Raw genomic sequence first — 14607 nt, 5'->3', positions numbered from 1 at the left:
TACTATTGTATCATGTTGCCCCTTAGTAAGTCACACTATTTCCCCCCAACTCATCCATTAAATTACAGAGAAAAGGGAAAAAAAGGAGCCTGCAGGTAGCTCTAAAAAAGGAGGGGAGTCCTAAAATGGAAACCAGAGGTGGGATGGGGTGGGGATGCACTGGTCATTCGTGTCTTACCGTCATGATGGGGAGAGGGTTTTGAGCAAATTATTTAAGTTTCGGATTGTTCATTCACACTCACTCTTTCATTCACAAGTAACCACTCTCAAGCTTCTTTCTTCCCCCTTACAGGGGATGCGAGAGGGTTAGCTATTAGAAAACAACCAGTATTTTAAGAAGCACCTCATAGAATCCTCCCAACTACCCTGTGAATTAGGTGTCACTGTCACGTTTTGTTGATGAGGAAGCGGAGGCTCTGAAAAACTCATTGCCAATGATCATAAACCTCATATGTGGTGGACCCAAGCAGTGAGGCCAGTCTGCCTGCCTCCAGTGTCCACACACCTCCTCCTAGGCCTGGCAAGAGGGATCATGGGATCAGACTGATCTTTAAGAGTCACTGTGCTCTTCAGATGCATTCCATCACCTTGATTTGAGGCAGTCAGTGGTGAGCCGTTAGCAAGAAGGGAGTTTACATAAAACAAGCCTGTTGTCATTTGTTTAATTTTTATTTGAACATCAAACAGATTGAGAAAATTGTTTACAGGTGCTTGAGCATCCCACTGGACTCCTTACTTTTTAAAGGTGCAAAAGAGGTTTACAATTGTGTTTCATTAAACAAAGCAAAGCTGCAACAAAACAGAATCACATCGATAATAGTAGGCATCAGCGAAAAGGCATATTAAACCGTGAGACACAATTTGGCATTTCAGCCTTTTCCCATAAAACAAGAGCTCTACATTGAAGAATATGTTGTGTACAAAAAGCATTGTTTATAAGCTGTGAGAAAACATAAACTGGCATAATGTCACTTATGAATTCAAGTCTCTATGACCAATGACCTCTCTGTAAATGCAAAGGGGTCCACATCTCAGGCACCTGCTCATGGGGCTGAATATTGTTTCCAGGGTACACAGCTCTGTACAAAGACACTGAAGTTGGATTTGGAACATGGCGGCATTTACATATTTAAAAAGTTCAGGCACATTTGGATGCAAAAAAAACACAAAGAATAGAAATTTTTCTTCAATCTCTGAAAGACAGTGCAAAATTGAAGTGCCATAACAGAGGCAGCGATTACTTAGAAAACAATTTTAAACGACTTAGAAAGAGGCCACACTCACTTTAATCCAGATGAAAAGGAAATGCAGTTAGAAACAGAGGAATCACACTAATGAAAAGATGAATATTTGGGACCAACCACAGTTTAATTCATTTGCTCCAGTTGAGAGTAAGTTTTCAGGGAGTTCACCTGGGAAGAGTGCAGTGTAATCTGGATCATCCTCCCAAGCCTTGTAGTGAAAAGAATCATGGTTGCCTCATAAACTACTATACAACTCTATTTGCCTTCCAAATAACTAGTTTCCCAAAGCAGATTTGCCTGTGAATATTAGACATTACTACGGTCCTAGTGACCATTCCCGGCATCCACAGGCCATCTCAGAGTAGGAAAGTATGAATAGGAAGGGATTTGGAATTGGTTTCATGTAGGGGTACTCTAAATCGATGGCCTAAATCAGTGGCCATTTCAATGTATAAGATTTTCATGCGAGAACACCTTAATGTGATCAAGAGTAAATTATCGGTAAGTCCCTTATTTGTTCAGCCCCCAGAAAGCATGGGATATGGCACGGTTAGACGGCCTTGCAAGATTAACAGGAAAATCTAACCAATGACTGAACTTCCTTAGGGACTGGATTTTGCGACCTACGTAGGGTCTTCTCTTTGGATGAACTAGCCTCTCTGATTGTTGCATGACAGCATTACGGAATCATTACCATAGTAAACTGCAAGCCTGGAGCTTGGCAATGGCCAAAAGAACCATAGACCGCTAGCAGTTCCTTAGACTTAGACCTTAGACCGTGGATGACGCTTGTTCTTCCATAGAATTCCAGCTGCCATTTTAGAAATGGCTGTCATTTGTAGTTTACAGGACACAAGTGGAATACAGAACCCCGGTGCATACCCCAGGTGCCAGTATCGATCTGCCTCAAAATACTTTCAAGGCTTTTATTACTGTATTTCCCACTCTCCAAATTCCTGACCCTAGTTCCCCACCCTACCCTAACCCCAGGTTGATCATGTCTTTCAAAACTTAAATTGCCTCCGAGTGTGGAGGGGGTGGGGAAGACAACATGTTCCCTACCCCCAACAGCAGTATCAGCTGCAAAGTGTCAGCTGTCCATTAGTGGCACTTCAAATAAGAACAAGAAGAGATTTCTAAAATTATTTGAGATTCCTGGGCTAACACTCCAACCATCTGGTGTTCTCTGCCCATTTCAAATGTAGTAGTATCTTAACATGAATACAAACACATTAGATGAATAATGTAAAACCCTCCACTTTATTATTGTTTGGATTTAGCTGGTATTACATCATCTATAGTACTAGAATTTTTTTGTCTGTTTTTATTTTTTTAAAAGAAAATCTAAGTATAAACATTAAAAAGAACCCACTGACCCATTAGGTACTGTCCAAAAATATTACTACTGATATTTTGGTAAAGCAAAATTAGCTGCCCTGAATAATTTTCCTTTGCAGGCATAATCTCTGCTACATAGGATTGTCTATCATTCAATATCCAACAATAGGCATCTGGATTAGTGCTATTTTGTCTACTGTGGATACAAAAGTTGATATGAAATGTGATCTTCATTTAAATGAATAATCACCAGGCCTTAGGCATCAATGACCGCATACATGACAAGGTAGCTCTACAAAAAAAACTAAATATTTTTCGTGGGTTTTGCATGTTAACCCAGTCAAATTAAATCCAGAACGGAATTACTACATTCAATTGTCTGATAAACAAGCATTGCAATTTCAAAAACAAAATATATTATACTACATAAGGTGCTTCTTAAACAAAAACAAAAGAATTATGTTCTAAACGTATCCTTACTGCAGATACACAAAATTGCCCCTAAATTCAGATGCACATAAAATGAAAAAAAACTTAACTTTTTTTTTTTTTTTTTTTGGCCCTCCTAGGTTCCCAGTCCTTTGGTGATCGCTTACTAAGTAATCAAAAATGAATGAAATCCACCTTTTGAAACAGGCGTCCCAAGAGATGCCCTCGAAGCTTGGCTGTGTTGTTGGCTAACACATCACCTCTCAATGGGGTTCAAATCATAGAAACTGAAGTCACTGGAGGAAACCAGACTTACTTTTTGGCTGAGAAGAAGAGATGACCCATAGTTGGCTCTGGAGATGCAAAGGCCTGGGGAAGACTGCCCTGTGGCCCCAGCGAGCCTGTCTGGTTTAGCCTATAGGTCAACGGACTCCTATGGCCCAACTTTAGACACGCGCGCTTGGCTTATGAAGTTGGATGAAATGAGCTTTGGGGGAAGTTTTTTTCCCCAAGGCCAAACCCTGGTTGTTGGATGAGCTCTAGACAACCAAGAACACACGTAGGCTGACCAGGTCCCCGGCAACCCCAGTAGGGTGTCTCTGATCCCGACCTTCTGGCCCCGTCACTCCAAAGTGTGCTGGGAGAAAACCTCAGGAATGCGGCTTTCTACTGCTGCTGCTGCCAGCCAGGGTGGCAAGGACAGAAGGGCTTCCCACGGATCCCCGGGCAGCCCCACAGTGCACATGGGGCCTGCCAGGGGTTCTCGGGGTTACCTGCGGCCTGTGCAGGTCCACCATGAGCCTCTCAGGTTTATCTGGTTTCTGCCCTCTTGTTCTCCAAGACTTACAATAATCATGCACATTTACTATTTACCCCAGTTCCCCAGGGCTAAAAGTGTCACCAGGGTACCCACTCTTTTGAACCGTTCTTGGTCATATGCAGGGCACTACAAGCGACTAATTCACCTTCCGTGTGAAGTCACACACCAGGGAGATCCCAGTAGAGCGCCCTCTGCTGGCAAGTGTGAGACCACACCAGAACAGGTCCTGAAGCGGATTTACTGCAAGTCCTGAGGGGAGAGGGCTTTCTCTCATAAAATGAAAACAAAACAAAACAAAACAAAACAAACAAAACAAAACAAACAAAACACAAGAATTTATCCCTCAAAGGGAAACTGGTATATGTAGAGGTGACTTAATTGGGATCAACTTGCTGTTGATGGGTCCATGGGAAGCAAGAATTAACTGGAACCCATGACCTGTGTGTACATAGTGTTCTCAAAAACCAGTGGAGGAGCATTCAGCAAATCTGAAGGTGCAGTGTATTAAGTTGACAAAGTTTTGACAGGGGACCTTCCTTCTCTGTGGGCATCTTGTATTCCTATAGGGCAAATGAATAGACAATCACTGAACATTCTGCCTACAGCCATGCAACAGAGCAAAAGCTTTAAGGTATTACTTTAATAAAACGATTCATTACTATAGGAATACAAGATGATGCCATAATGAACCCTTGACCTAGCTTTCTCCAAGTCAGCAATTAAAGGAGCCACTGTCACGCCTTTCCTGTGGCTTTTTCTTAGAGCCAGTAAACGCTTCACAGAGATGAAATGTCCACTCTCCAGGCCTGGGTCTCAACGAGTAGCTTAAATGCACAGTCACCTGAGTCCCAGCTCATAGACTGAGTTCAGTCATGAAAAGTTACAGAATCCTCATGCTTAGCAATGTAGCAAAGGGGGCAGAGAGAGCCATTACAAAGAATTTAGCCCTGGAATCCCTTTGGCTGTTCCCAAAAGAAGGTGTGCCACTAAGAACTGAGCAAGCAGACGGATGGCCACTCATATTAGGAAGCCACGATGGTGGATGCATGCCGAGTGCGCGTAGGAGAACTCTGCTATCGTGATGCATGATGTGGGTAACATGCTGCAGGGATTCTCAGGACCTTGGGGGAGCCTGGGAGCTCTCAGACTGTGGTGGGGAAAGCCCCTGCCTCCTCGGTGATGTAATATGCTTGCAAGGAATGTGCTGAGGTTGAGCCCGTGGTGGCCAGCTGGCTCTGGTTCATCTCCTCCATGGGTGCGCCCCCCCGGTTGGCTGGGGCGTGCAGGCGGTGGGCGTCCAGCATCTCCAACAGCAGGTCGTAGAGAGGCACTACGTTTTTGCACTTCATGTTGTACAGGTGCTCCATGCCTTTGTTACTGCGGGTAGGAAGACACAAAGGGCCCGCTTTAGAGTGTCGCAAGCTCGAGGCCTGCCGAGACTCCAAGGAAGGGGAAACTAGGGAAACTCCAAAGACACCGGCATGCCGATCTTTGTCCCTGTTGAAAGAGCCATTCCAGGATTTGTTATGCGGGCGACTTCTTCCACTGACTCAAATGAGGTTCTGTTCCCTGCTATTGCATCTAACGAGAGAATGGAGATGATCCAGTCACTCTAGTCATGTAGGAGGGAGGTTTTTAAATGTGTAGAACAGTTCAAGAACTTCCCTTGTTTAAAATGTTCCAGCTCTTCGCCATTTTGTCGGAATACGCTCTAAATTTCTTTCCATGCTCTGCAAGGTCTAACTGATGTGCTTCCATCTACCTCTCCTAGCTCCCCCGGCCTCTCTCCCCTAGCTCACGCTCTTTACTTCTGTTGAGCTAAGAAAGAGCTTGAAGAAACTGAGCTCTTTACTCCCAGACTCAGGTATCTGCCCTTTCTGTTCCCTCTGCCTGGATGCTCTTCCCCTAAATCTTTTTTTTTTTTAACATTTATTTATTTTTGAGAGAGAGAGAGAGAGAGAGAGAGAGCACGTGTGAGCAGCAGAGGGGCAGAGAGGGAAGGAGACACAGAATCCGAAGCAGGCTCCAGGCTCTGAGCTGTCAGCAAAGAGCACGACGTGGGGCTTGAACCCACGAACCATGAGATCATAACCTGAGCTGAAGCTGGATGCTTAACCGACTGAGCCACCCAGGTGCCCCTCTTCCCCAAATCTTCAGACGCCACCTCCCTTGGAAGTCCTTTTGCTGCCACAGTGGCTGTGACCTCAGGGCCTACAGCGTTAGCTGCTCTCTTTCACTTACTCTGTTTTCCTCCCAGCACTATGACAACCTGAAATTGCTCTCTGTACATATGCATGCTTATTCCTTCCCCCAGGCATGTGTGCCCACATAAGCACACACACACACACACACACACACACAGGGCAGGCTCCTCGAGGGGCAGTAATTTGCCCATTCTGCAGGCCTGGAACAGTGCCAAGAATGTGGTAAATGCTCAGAAAATATGGGGCAAATGGATACAGGGAAATGTAGGCAAATGGCATTTCTCCTTTTAACCGCTGTCCCCACCCCCCCTGCCCTCTGCCAGCTACAACTCTGCTCTTTCTCCCACCACGCCACCCATGGAAAAAACACAGAACAACCATTTAAGGAGCTTGAAATTGTTTAGAAAGAATGATGTATCATGAGTAGGCAGGACCAAATACCCTAGAAAATATTGGCATTTTTAGTAGGGGAAAAGTCGCATGAGCTGGAGACATGCCAGAAAAACACAGCATCAAACTATTCAGGTCTTACGACACCACAACCCAATTACACATCTAAGTGTGTGTGTATGTGTGTGTTTTTTTAATTTAAAAATGCTGTTAATGCTAAATGCCCACTGGATCTCACACTGTCTTACTCTTGCAACCTAATGAATCATTTATAGTCACATGAAATCTGGGTGTTAAGTTCTCTGAGTAACAACATATGGCTGGGGCCAACCTTAATAAAACAGAGCTAGATTGGCTGCAATAAGGCACCAAAAACATTAGTGTGTGTGTGTGTGTGTGTGCCCAAGTGAGCGAGAGAGAAAATGCTCAAATCTAGTAGAGTAGCAGCTTCTCTCCAGCTTTTGCACAATTGAGACAAACTCTTCAGAGCTCTCTCACCGCTGCTGCCCGCTACATAGGGCAACAAAAGTACTAAAGCCTATAAATTTAGTGCAGACATATTTGGGTATTCGCTAATCAGGCTTGCTAATGCTGAAAAGCAGTTGACAGATCTGAAGACTCAGCAATTCCTACCGGAGAATAAAAACCTTCATCTATAATACATGGTTTCTATGACATCTTTGAAATTCCCAGCCCAGAGTAAATGTTAACACACTTCTTCTAGGGGAAGGTTCCTCTCTCAGCCAGGTAATGTGGTAGAGGGTTGTTACTCTGACGCACTCCTGCTTCCCTCTTTGTAATATTCATAAAAATAAATGGGAAAGGATTAGAAATGTGTGGGCTGAAAATGCAATCTTGCCGTTTGATGCTTAATCTTGAGGTTTGAAAGCGCCTTACAAATTAAGCCAACCCTTCAGACACCATGGCCTTCCCTCATAGCCACTAAGAGAAGAAATTACATTTTCGTTCCGAGGGTCTGGGTGTAAGCCCAAGGTCATATAGACGTCATCATGCATGGCTCTCTGATCTCTCATTTCTAGGGCCTTTCTGGAGTAAAGAATATACCAACTGCTTATTTCTTCCCTGCAGCCAGAGTTCTGTTCATGGGAATAGTATCCATTAAGCGTCTAGCCAGCCACATGACGTGACCATTTGAAATAGAAATGAAGCCACTTTGTCCTTTTGGCACAGAGAGGCTCTTACTTCCTCTGCTAATACCCTTCCTTAACCCCTACACAAAATATTTATCGAGTAGTTACTATGTGCCAAGCCCTATGCTAGGAGGTATTGGGTACACAGATCATGCATGATGGATTGTGACAACTGCCTCAAAGGGTTTACAGTCTAATTGGGGCAGAGAGAAAACAAGACGTGAAATAACGATCAGGAAGAATAGGGTATAAATCCCAGCTGGGTTAAGGGTCAGGAGATGCCTCCTGAAAAGAATATCTCAGCTATGATGGATTAGCTTACTGTTCTGAAATACTCCCTCCCTGTGCCCATGCTCCTGATCTTGACTTGAAGCCTCATCAAGTGATGTGTTGGCCAACAGAATGTTGTAGATATCACTTAACTAAAAGATCAAAATGCACTTGCCCTTATAGGCTTGCTTTCCTGTACCTCTGCCATTGCCGTGAGAACGATATGTCCCAGCTAACCTGTGGGGACAGGAGGATAAAGGACACATGGAGCAGTCACCTGGCCAGCCTGAAGCTTGAAGCAGAGCCCCCCGGCTGTGCCCAGCCCGCGTCAGCTGTCCCACAGGCGGGAGGGAACCCAGCGGGGATGGACAGAGCTGCCAGCCGATGTGTAACCTAGAGTGGCCCACCCGTGACTCAGAGAACAAAGGTGCCTGGCCAGAGCTCGGATGACCAGGAAGTTAAGTAGGAAGTTAAGTAACCGCTGGAGCACAGAAGTTGTACAAGCAAAATAAAGGAACTTACACTGGTATCTAAAGCGATGGGAAGCTGAGGGTTTTAAATAAAGGAATGAGGTGATCAGATATTAGGATGGCCACTGTGGCTCTGGGTGGAGAATGGGTTAGGAAGGGTCAAGACTGAAGGCAGGGAGGTATGTTTGGTGGCCTCTGCAGAAATCCAAAAGGAAATGATGGTGGCTTGGATGAGGGTAACAGCCGTGAGGGGTGACAAGAAGGGATCTGAGAGGAATGGAAGAATCAATGGCGATTCTCTCTGCGCTGTAGGGACCGAGATTCTCTCAGGATTTCTTTTTTCTTCTCTTTTTAAAAAAACATTTCTTTAATGTTTCTTTTTGAGAGTGAGAGAGCAGGAGCTGGGGAGCGGCAGAGAGTGGGGGGGGGGGGGGGGACAGAGGATCCAAAGCAGGCTCTGTGCTGACAGCAGAGAGTCTGATGTGGGGCTCGAACTCATGAACCGTGAGATCATGACCTGAGCCAGAGTCGGACGCTTAACCGACTGAGCCACCTGGGTGTCCCCGGGTTTCCAACTGCAAATAGGGGGAGCGTGATGCAGGAACCGTAATGGACGTGCCGGGTGCCTTCAGAGGACAGCTGTGTTCACGCACCCGCCTTGAGGGGTGAGATAAAACGAATGATCAAACATTGCCATCCTCCCTCTACCCGCACACCACACACTCCTCCCCCCATCAGACCTTGTGCAGGCTTCAAACTGGGTGCAAATATCATTTCCTCTATGAAGCCTCTCTGACACCTGCCCCACGCCCTAGACAGATTTCCTTCTTCCCTCCTCCGTCGTCCCATAGCGTTTCTGCTTATTATGTCCTGGGAACTGTTCCGAGGGCGCTATCTGTATTCAGGCGTCAGCCCTTCCCGGCCCAGCGGTAGCACGTTTGAGGGCTTGTGTTCGTTACGGGGCTCCCGGGGGGGGGGACCCAAGGATGCCTCACCTCATGTGCCTGATGTGGGACAGGATGAGGAGGAGCTGGGCCAGACGCCGGTGCTGCTGCTGCAGAGACAGGCCCGCTTTGGCCATCAGGTGGATCAAGGTGTCTGTGATCTTGTCCAAGACACGATGGATATGGTCCTTCTCTTCCAGAGACTTCAGGGTGCTGGACAGAAATGTGTACACTCCTGAATGCGCAGAGAGAGAGTGAGACAGAGAAACTCCAAGACGACGAGGTCTAGGAGACTGGCAGCGTGTGCGGGATGTAAAACCCAGCCAGCGCCAGTGCCCCCCCCTCCCCACCGCCCCCAGCACAGCAGGGCAGGAGTCTGGGACCTGTTCCATCTGAGCAACGGCACGAAATTCCTACTCCGTATACATGTCTGAGAACACCGAGAAACCTATCAGGCCTCCCGCGTGTGCGCCAATTTCTGGGACTTGTCATCACGATCCCCAGGAAAGGTACTATTAGCCTCGGGGTTGTAATGGTTATACCAGCTGCTCCTTCTCTGGCCCATCTGACATCAACATAAACTATCCCACTAACGCTGATGACAAACCCCTGAGAGAGGCGTTATTATTCCTCTCCCATGAAGAAAACAAAGGGCAGAGAGATGCATGAACCTGCTAAGAAAACTTAGGACAAAGCAGAGCCGGGAAGGAAGCCCAATGCACTGACTCCACATGTGATCATTATCATGTGACATTCTTGTGAGATGCACAGACAGCAAGAATGACCTGTGGAGTGACTGACAGGTAATTTTCCCAGGTAGGATCTACCTTGCTGTTATGTTTCAGATGAGGTTTCAGATGAGGCTTAGGCCCTTCCTACTTTTCCTCCTCAACTGAAAGGTTTATGGTGGGTGGGCGCAGAGGACCACGGGAACTGTTGTTTTTCACTGGGAGGCGTGTTTTGTTTTGTTTTGTTTTGTTTTTTTCCCCTCTTGCCTTTCTTCTGGAAACAGATCCTACTCCCTGGGCCACAGGTAGACTCAGGACTGAAATGAGACAATCAGGGGATGCCTGGGTGGCTCAGTCAGTTGGGCATCTGACTCCAGCTCAGGTCATGATGTCACAGTTTGTGAGTTTGAGCCCCGCATTGGGCTCCCTGCTGTCAGCACAGAGCCTGCTTCAGATCCTCAGTCTCCCTCTCTCTCTGACCCTCTCGGGCTCATTCTCTCTCTCTCTCTCAAAAATAAATAAACATTAAAAAAAAAAAAAGAAATGAGACAATCAGGCCACTCTATTCTTTGGGACAGTATTAGCCCTGAGCTAGACAGTCAGAGCTTTTTCTGGAGTTGTATATGGACGTTGTGAAACAGAAACTCTTTCCTCTAGATTGCTAAGCTTGGAGGGTGAGAATAGTGACTCTCAGGTGTGGCACCTTCCCTGCTCATGGAGCTCCCATGTGCAGAACGGAGCTGAGCAACAGAATGCAGAAGTAATAGTTATATGAGGGGTAGGGGGGAAATCCCGGTTCAGGCACAAGGTCCTATTCTTACACTGTTTTCTTTTGACCTTATAACTTCTATAGTATCCTTTCTAACACATGAACCCATAAATTCCCTTTTAGAAACTTTTTTTAAGCGTCCGACTTCAGCCAGGTCACGATCTCGCGGTCCGGGAGTTCGAGCCCCGCGTCGGGCTCTGGGCTGATGGCTCAGAGCCTGGAGCCTGTTTCTGATTCTGTGTCTCCCTCTCTCTCTGCCCCTCCCCCGTTCATGCTCTGTCTCTGTCCCCAAAATAAATAAACGTTGAAAAAAAATATTTAAAAAAAAAAAACAAAAAAAACCACCTTTTTTTAACATTTATTTATTTTCGAGAGACAGAGCACGAGCAGGGGAGGGGTGGAGAGAGGGAGACACAGAATCGGAAGCAGGCTCTGGGCTCTGAGGTGTCAGCAAGCACAGAGCCCGATGCGGGGCTCGTACCCACGAACCATGAGATCATGACCTGAGGCAAAGTCAGACGCTCAACCAACTGAGCCACCCAGGCGCCCTATAAATTCCCTTTTTTGTTCAAGACAGTGTGAGCTGGTTTCTGTCACCTGTAACAAAAAGAATCCTGATCATCTGAGTTGGGAACTCAGCCCAAGGACCAGAGGAAGGTGAGTGATAAAGAGGCGGCAAGTATTCAGAGCAAGAGGAGGGCAGGATGGGTCAATCCTGTCGTAGGACCACAAAGATGGTTTTTCTATCAAGTAAACACTCCAGAAACAAACTCCATTCCGCCGAATCATACCGTCCTACAGAGAGCAGATGATGCTGTATTTTTCTCCAGGTGATGCATTATGTATTTAGCAACATCTTTTTCAGTCTTATTTCTTCTCAGCCCACTGGCCCCCTCATAAAGAGATTTCTTCTCCTCCCCATCCTCTCCCCATCCTCACTGGTACCTTCAAGCTAAGTCCCCTACGTTTATTAGTGTCTGACTTTGTACTGCTACAATTCTTTCCTTTAGCAGGCTGTGATGTGATGACAGTTACTGCCCACACCGCAACCCGGAGGTCGGCGATGGGGAAAATAACCTATGCAGTGGAACTCATAGTAAACAGTGGTAATTGCCCAGAATGGAAAATGGCTAAGCTTTAGAACAAATACAACAACAACAACAAAACCAGGATGGTCGGGATCTTGGCTTACATGCAGTTGAATACAATAATGTAGCTTTTCGTACCCAGAGGCACTTGAATCCAAAGCAAATAGACCACAGAATGAGTAAGCAATAGACAGGCAGTGAAATAAGGAAGAAATTGCTGGATTCCTTCACTTAACGTTCCATGTGAACTGTTGACAGAGAAAGAACGTGTCCGTTAGAAATTGGGCAACTGTCCAGTGGCCTCGGGGTTGGCCTGGAAGTGATGGATGGCAGGAGGGTTGTGCACCAGTGGGTTAGGGTGAGGGGCACCTCCGAGCAGCCCCCCGCCCTGCCTCGCACTTCCCTCTCTGTTACCACACACGTTCTAGCCTCCCGTCTCCCAGAGGCCCTGCATCTGGCTGTATGTCCTGGGAACCTGCCCAGGCCACAGAGCTGAGTTAATCCAACTTGGATGATGCGTTTTCTACCAATTTCCTTTTTTGTCACCACCCGGGATGCTGGCCTCATACACCAACAATCCTGTTCTGGTTCAAGAGAACCACAGAATCGAGGAGCAACTTGCTTCAAGGTGACATCCAGCCACACGGTTCTTCTTCCTTGTGCACCCAGGGGTAGAATTTCAGACCTCTTCTGCTTGAATCTCAGACACCTTGAGAGCCAGCCTCACATCACGCTCTTCCCAGTGAAAGAACCGTGGCCCTCAGGCTGCAGGGTGGGAAGTTTTCTCCGGGGCTACTGATCGCCCATCTTCCTTCAGGTGCCTGCCCACATCGATTCTTCCCTTTAGCAGACTTTCATTAGGGACCTACTGTGTGCATGCACTATGTTACTTAATAGGGATTCCAAGTCCTATTTTAAGTGTTAATGGCTTTTTAAATGATTTATTTATTATTTTTTTGAGAGAGAGAGAGAGACAGAGCACAAGCGGGGAGGGGCAGAGACAGAGAGGGAGACACAGAATCCGAAGCAGCCTCCAGGTTCTGAGCTGTCAGCACAGAGCCCGATGTGTGGCTCGAACTCATGAATGGTGAGATCATGACCCGAGCCGAAGTCAGTCGCTTAACTGATGGAGCCACCCAGGCGCCCCAAGTGTTAATGTTTTGCGTGCAGATATTGCCTGTGGAGAAAGAATTTTCTTAACACCGACTGGAGATGCAGTCCATTCGCAGAACAAGCCTGTTTTTCTAGTCCTGTTTTGGCACGGATACAGCTTATCATTTCATCCTTGTCAGCAGATGCTTCCTAGCTGTGTAAATATACTCAGAAATAAAAATACAGTCCTGTTGAAATGCCAATAATTGACAACAGCAGCCATCATCCTTTTGGGCTTTTCTGGCAAAATGTGGTCCATGTTTGTTGCCTGCTGCCCCTAAGGGGGTGTTTGAGAGAAACAACAGAAATTCAAATTCCCAGAATGCTTCAGGTGCTCCGGCGAATGCAAAACCGGGCTGCTGGTAATTTCCATATCCCAGGTGGTCCCCGCCACCCTGGATGGCTGCACCACTGTGCCCAACAGCCCAGAGCCAGTGATCAGACAGTGAGAGCCTTCAGAAATATTCTTGCACCAAGGCAGGTTTTGCAACTCCCAGAGCTGCTCCAAATCCCAAAGATGGAAAAAACCAATCTGTGTGTCATTATCCAGTCTTGAAGTATTATTAGCAAATCTGAGCTTCTCCATATTCTGAATCTTGGCCAACACCAGATGTAGGAAGAGTCTGTGGAGAAATCTGGTGGTAGAAAAGAATGGGGAGCGAGACCACAAGGACACCCCCATATATAAGAGATCTCAATTCAATCTTTCTCACACTCTCTTGCTCTCACCGACTCTGAATTTCACTCTCTCCTCTGATTCTGCTTGGATGCTCTCCCTCTGCCTTCTTCCTTTTTTCTCTTCACCCCACAGGAACCTCTCCCTACCCCCATCACTTTTCCAGATAATAGAGACTTCTGGAAGCTGGAGGAATGCAGGCATGGACCCTGCAGGGCATATATGTACGCGGTCGTGCCCAGAAGGGAGCATAGCACAACCAACCATTGCCCTCCACTGGTGGGCACATCTAATTGTTCTAAACAAATGAAGAATGCTGAGGCCATGGTTTACCAGATGCTTAAGGCCAAATTCTTCAAGCAAGGACACATGTTTTCTTTTCCAAAAGGAAGAATGTGACACTGGACCCTGGGAGAATCCTTCAGCCTATGGTAGTTTGACCAAATTAAAAAAAAAAACAACACAACTCAAAGGGAAAAATTAGCAAAGAAAACCCCTCAAGTCCACGACTATAAGTAGTCTGGGCCAGCAAGCTGCCACTCTCCTTGCAGGGACTTCTCTTTTTATCCTGTTCACCCAGTGATTAATCCGCAGGTCAGCCTTTAGGGGTTTTAACTGTAAAACAAGTAATGAGCATGTCTGCTCAGAAGCCTTCGAGACTGACAGTTTGATGAACGCTCCATTTGTTTTGTGCTCCCGCCGCGACTGCTGGTCTCCTAGGGGATAGTACTGCCCCTTGTGGAGTGTTGTTGGGACAGTTTGTGGTTGCTACAGCCACTTAGTGGGAGAGACCTGTCGGATGTCCTACAAAGTGTCAGACAGTCCCAAATAATGAAGGGGTTTTTTTCTTAAATGTATTAACAAATCAATCCTACTACAAACAATTTTTTAATACTTATTTATTTTGAGAGAAAGAGGGAGAGCTTGAGTGGGG

The 14607-nt window shown here is 46.5% G+C and overlaps 1 protein-coding gene across 3 annotated transcripts in view; it reads right to left on the bottom strand.

The window, feature by feature from the left end:
• Positions 1-650: 650 nt before the first annotated feature.
• Positions 651-14607, bottom strand: part of ESR1 (estrogen receptor 1) — a 376750-nt gene continuing 362793 nt past the window's right edge. For all 3 annotated transcript variants that reach the window (XM_043592625.1, XM_043592624.1, XM_043592626.1), the window contains 2 exons: positions 9312-9495; positions 651-5208 (listed from right to left, as the gene is read on the bottom strand). In XM_043592625.1, the coding sequence (XP_043448560.1) occupies positions 4974-5208; positions 9312-9495 (419 nt within the window). In that variant the 3' untranslated portion in view covers positions 651-4973. The remainder of the gene's footprint in view (positions 5209-9311; positions 9496-14607) is intronic.

This window comes from Prionailurus bengalensis, chromosome B2, assembly GCF_016509475.1.
Source record: "Prionailurus bengalensis isolate Pbe53 chromosome B2, Fcat_Pben_1.1_paternal_pri, whole genome shotgun sequence".
Taxonomy (NCBI): domain Eukaryota; kingdom Metazoa; phylum Chordata; class Mammalia; order Carnivora; family Felidae; genus Prionailurus; species Prionailurus bengalensis.
This window is presented reverse-complemented; position numbering and strand designations above follow the sequence as displayed.